Source organism: Corvus brachyrhynchos, unplaced genomic scaffold (assembly GCF_000691975.1).
Source record: "Corvus brachyrhynchos isolate BGI_N302 unplaced genomic scaffold, ASM69197v1 scaffold285, whole genome shotgun sequence".
In the NCBI taxonomy this organism is placed as follows: domain Eukaryota; kingdom Metazoa; phylum Chordata; class Aves; order Passeriformes; family Corvidae; genus Corvus; species Corvus brachyrhynchos.
Window position 1 is genome coordinate 908,797 of NW_008238323.1, and position 5,818 is coordinate 914,614.

A 5,818-nucleotide genomic window follows, 5' to 3' on the forward strand; every position below is an offset into this window, starting at 1 on the left:
ATCTGTCTGTGAGCTCCAAAGAGACCTGTTCTCCCGCTACCACCTCCCTGGAAGAATCAGTGATCTGCAGGGTCCAAGAACAAGCCCTCACACCAGTGCTGGACACCAATCTCCCCTCCTTGCCTGCAGAGCGACAGCAGAGGGGACATTTGCCCATGATCTACCCTCTCCCCCTGGATACCTGGGTTGGCTTCATCTCTCTTCAGGAACCTTCCATATCTGACCAGATCCACAAGTGAGCTGGTCCATCACTGCACCCTATAGAGCTGACAGGGAAAGGACATGGGTATCCTCAGATGGGAATTACCCAGCCCTTCCCAGACCTCTACACTGAGGTGCAACAAACCATGTCCCAGTGTGTCCATGCCTCCCCTGGGGCAGGAACCCCCAGTGACCAGCCCATGCATAGGTCCCACCTTTACCCACAGGATCTCCACACTGAACTGTAAGGTCTGACTTGAAAATACTTGTCAGTGAGGAGGGGTCCCAAGGAAAATGGGCAAAGCTTCCTGTGGGTGCCTCAATTCATGTGGTTCTCCAGCACCAGGAGAAAAGCAGCATAACATCAAGGCTAAAAGAAGAACCTGCAGCTTGCTTGCTTTTGCTGTCAAACACAGGCATGTGTAAAAAAGAAAGGAGTTTAAATAACAAATATATTTGCCTAAGCACCTGTAGGCTGAACTACAAACTGAATCAGGAATCCCAGTATTTCTAATCCTGTTTGGACAAAATCAGGAACACAGTGGTACTAAGAGGAACGTGAACAATTTCAGAGAGTCTGCCTTTCTCCTAAGGAGCTTCTCCCTTGTTTCTCTTCCAACAAGGAAGCTGGGTGACGACCGCAGCCAGAAGAGAAACAAGCAGTTTATTGTAACTGCAAGCATATGACAAAAAGGGTCAAGAATCAGTAAGGAAACGGAAGGAGATGAGCTGAAGGCAGTAAGATGCCAAAACAAATTATATCAATGCCATCTTCCAAGTTTATCACATTACAACAATGAAGCCCAATATGCCTTTCAGAAGTGCCACATTTCTACCTCCTAAAACACAAGACAAGGAGCAGCTGGGCAGTGAAGGCACATTCCCAGCATTTGAAGGAGGGCAAGCCCAGCTTGAAGGCATGAGTCCAGCAAACTGAAAGCCAAACACTGCAATACACCGGTCCAGAAACTACCTGGGACATGTCCCAAAACTCTCTGCTTGTGTCTAGCTAGCATCATTCACAGCACACCCCTGTGACATGCAGCCTCCTGAGTCCTTTGTGAGCTACAGCAGTTCCACAGGAAGGAGGGGGGTGGATCTTGTCTAGAGAAGCTGTGGCTGGCCCACCCCTGCAAGTGTCCGAGGCCAGGTTGGAGGGGACTTGGAACAACCTGGGATCATGGAAGGTGTCCCTGCCCATGGCAGGGGGTTTGGAAGGGGATGAGCTTTAAGGTTCCTTCCAACCCAAGCTATTCCATGATCCTGTGATCTTGCAGAACATGACCCCTTGGGTTGTTTTCTCTGGTAAGTGTACAGTTTGCCAAGGGCTCCCTTGCCAAGGGCTCTGAAGACTAAATCTGGGGCCAGGGTACTTGGATGTGACACATCCAAGCCTGAAAGACTTCCCAAGTGTTTGCCAAAGGGAGCAAAAGCAAAAGGCACTGACTCAGCCCTCCCTGTGATGTCTTCATGACGCCAAGGTGGTTATGTGGTCTCCTTCAACAAACAGCCGATGTGAAAAAGGAGAGGATGCTAAAGACTCTCTCTGCACCTGAGTTGCGCCTCCCGACGCAGCAGATGCTCCCTGGTGTGCAGTAAAAAGCAGATCTTATAAATGGAGAGTACTTATCTTCAAAAGAGTCATTTCTGGCAGCACTTTGGTGAATTAGTGCCCAAATCATACTGCAGACTCTTATGGGTAAGGAGAGATGAAGAGGTTATGGCTCATGAGCTGAGCCAAGGCAATGACCTCATGAGCTCCCAGCCACGAAACTTTCAAAAATAAAACCTATTCACCAGTGAAAACAAGCACCTCAGATGGATTTTGAAAGAATGGAGCAGGAGAGAGCTTCAAATTACGAGTTGTGGTGAAGGAATTGTGGAGCCTGTGCATGTCCACGAGATGGCAGAGCACACCGCGCTGTGACAGCATCCCCAAGGACTGGGATGCATGAATTCCAAACAAAAGAAGAGGATCTGGGGGAGGCCGTTTGGGCTTGTTTTGTTTGTTTTTCCACCTTTCAATTCCCGAATAGTCACAGGCCTTCCTTGCAATATTTTGTTAAAATACTACTGATAGATTCCAGCAGAAAAACTCATGGATAGGGATATTAACACCCAGATATCCAGAACAGTCTGCTTAACCCCCAGATAACCAGAATATTCTGCTCATTAGGGACATCACTGCACCTCTGTGTAGAGATACCCATACAGCCCTGGATGTACACTGGAGATTAGTTCTACATTCATGTCCTGTGTCTATCACACCTTAACACCAAAGGCACGCAAATCTCCAAGCAACCTGCAAGCAAGACTTCCTACCTCTCTCAAATGTGGTGCTTTTAACCTTTCCACAGCTGCTGAAGCACGCCCAGCAGCAAAACATTTGCATCTGAGTCATGCTGGAGGATGCTTGGACTGGTTCAATCACACTGGAGGATGCTCAGACCACCCCAGTGGGGCTGAAGGATGCTCAGATTGGCCCCTCCATCTGTGCACGCCTGCTGTAAGCTACCCATGAGCTCTCAAACACAGACAGAACAGGAATTTATACATCACCAACCTGAAAAGCCTCTTCTTCAGGATGGCACATGAACATAACAGTGTGGGACAACCCTATGGGGTGAGGAGTTTTCCCTTCACAAGTTCACATAAGGGAATATCTTCCCTTATTCCCCACTCACACCCCCACCCCCACTGCTCCACAGAGCCATTTAAAACAAGGGATAAAGAGCTATAAAATCACTGTCAGCATTGCACGATCGCATTCAAATCCAGTTAACAATGATATGTCAGGATTAAACCAGCTGTCTGCAAGTATTTCACTTGTCCATGCTGAACAAGATAAACCCCCTCCCAGAGCCACCTGGGTCCTAGTTCCCACAGACAAATGACTGTACATGCCAAGGTAAACACGTCTGCAAATTAATGCAGCACTGCACGAGTCTGCCCCGAGGCACAAACAAAACATCAAATCCAGTATTCCCACTAGGTCTTCCAGCTTAGAGATGTCACACTAACAATTAAGCCAGATATTAATGTATATATTGGAATTAATTAATTGTATTCAATGCACTCTTAGGACACGATGAAATGACAACCAGACCAGGAGGACCTGGCTTATTTAACAGCTGTTGATTAAAACTCTCTTGAAGGAAATCAGCTCCTCGCACCAAAGATGCTTTGATTCTTCATTTCCAATTATTCCCCAGGGAAAATAACCTTATTTTGCAGAATTAATGGGGTTTGTATCAGCTGAACTTGATATTTTTTCCCTGTGACCTAAAGTCCAGACATACCAAACATGGAAGAGACTGAGCAGGAAGCAGCTGCAGGCAGTGCTCCTCCCTGCCAAAGTCAGCTGCCCTTCTCCACTCCTTCATGTATTCAGTGCCAAATAGCTCACCCAAAAGAAACAGTAAGATAGATTGTCACATGGTCTGCAGGATGAGCAAAGCTTTTCCTCACATGATGCGTGAGCAAGAAGCCCGGCGAGCTCTTGGCTGAACACTGAAAAGGGTAACACTACCACAGCACACGAGATGTTTTCATCCTTGCCTCTGGAGGCAAAGAGATTTCAGCAAAAACACACTGAGCACCCTCAGAAACTTGCCTAGCTCAGTGAACTCAGCTCCTTTGAGGACTAGGGCTCTGTAAAATGAAAAATTGTATGATGCTGACAAATTGATTTATTCAACCTGATTTCTGAACTGTGGGGTCTCATCCTGCCATTCCCCAACATCCACACATCCAGAGGTCATTTAACCAGAACTGCCAAAACTGGGCTGTAAAGAGAGATCTGGGGAAAAAATAGGCTAGAGAAAACACACACAGGTGGATTATAACTGCATATGAACATACCACTGCATATTTCCCAAAAGGGAAATACCTGGGTCAGCACACAGGCACTGCTGGCTTCCTGACAGCAACTTATTTTGGAGCTGTCAGGAGGGGTTGATGCTTTTCAGAATCTCCTTTTTTCAAACGTAGGAGCCCTGTGTACGTGTACATACACAGGTATGTAACGCCCTCAGTGTATCACCTCCCCACAAAGCCTCCATGGTTACTGCCCTTGCCCAGCACTAATATCCAAAAAAACAGGCACAAATCTCCATCCCAACCCCCAAAGGACCACAGCCCGGCAGCTTTCCCACTCCTGAGAAGGGTTTCCTAAGGGAACACAAGGCAGGGAAGACGCTGCTGCTGGTCTCCACTGTGGCAGGGGCAGATGTCCTTGTCACCTACCTGCCACACTGGAAGGACTTTCTCTATGTCATTCAAGTTGATGCTGTCACCATCCTCGTACTTCCCCTTTCCAAGCCTGTGGCAAGAGGAAAACAAAACAAAAGCACGTGAAAACCCGCTGGGGACACAGTTAATTTTCTATCACGGCACAAGGGGAATATCAGTTCTTACTGCAAAGGCCTCTCACGGAAACAAAGAGGCTCTCTCTGGAGCAAGTGTGCTGTGCCTCCAAAACACTCCCACGCAGGCGTAAAGCTGTTAATACAAAATTAAATGCTTTGCTCAGTCCTCTCCACCTGCACCATCTGCCACAGCTTGCAAACACTTTTGGTAGTAGCAGCAGTGAGAAAACCAAAGGCAGTCCTGAGCCCAGGGTGACTCGATTTCCAGACCAAGCAAAACTGAAAGCACAGCCCACCTGGACAGCAGAAATGAGAGCACAAGAAGAGTAATGAAAAGTGTTTCCTTTGAAGCACTGCTCATTTGCTGGTCTCCACAGGAGCTCCAGCTCCCCTGCTGAGAAAGGTGTCGAAAATCAGCGCAAACACACACCTCAGACAGGAAGTGGCAATCGATATAAATATAAACAGACAATTTGAAAGACAAAGAAATTGGGGTGAGAAGTCAAGCACTCCCATACCACACACAGAACTGGCAGCTGAAGGACTTTCTTGGAACAAGAAAGGAAAAAAAACAATCCAAAGATAATTGCTATCTGGATGCAGAGAGTTTGTGATGATACAGAAAAAGAAAAAACGGTCAATAAATATCACCCCTCTACGTTCAAAAAAACAGAGATGATCTTTTTTATTATGCAAGAATGATAAAGTACTTTTTTGTCAGTTAGAAGCAAGATATTGCTAAATAAGATACAGTAGAGACTTTGGCAGCACCAGACCCAGGTAATCAGTGCCTAGAAGTCAGAGAAAAATAGATCTTGGAATTAGAGAAAATGGGAGAAAAAAATTGAGAAAAATGGTGTGTGCTGAAGTACCAGGCTCAAAAACCAGCAAGCTGAAGGGAAGCAATTTCATTAACCTTAATCAACTTGAGCACCCTGGTTTAGTAAAAGGTGTCTCTGCCCATGGCAGGGGGGTTGGTCTAGGTCATCTTGAAGGCCCCTTCCAGCCCAAACCATTCTGTGATTCTATGTTTATAGGAAATCAGAGGTGTTCAACAATTGACTTTCCATCACAGATAAAATCCTGACTTTGATTTACAGAGGGAAAAACATAGTGTGTGTACACATACAGAAATACATGTATGAAAAAAAATTGATACATATGTATTTATATAGATGAGAAAAATCGTGTCACCCATCTGGGGACAAATAATGCCAGCTGCAGGTGCAGAACACAAGTGTATTGTAGGA

General features: G+C 46.3%; 1 protein-coding gene across 1 annotated transcript in view; it reads right to left on the reverse strand.

Moving 5' to 3' along the window:
- Positions 1-4,356: 4,356 nt before the first annotated feature.
- Positions 4,357-5,818, reverse strand: part of LOC103615662 (CBP80/20-dependent translation initiation factor) — a 19,776-nt gene continuing 18,314 nt past the window's right edge. The window contains exon 5 of the mRNA XM_017734335.1: positions 4,357-4,522. Within this exon, the coding sequence (XP_017589824.1) occupies positions 4,372-4,522 (151 nt within the window). The 3' untranslated portion in view covers positions 4,357-4,371. The remainder of the gene's footprint in view (positions 4,523-5,818) is intronic.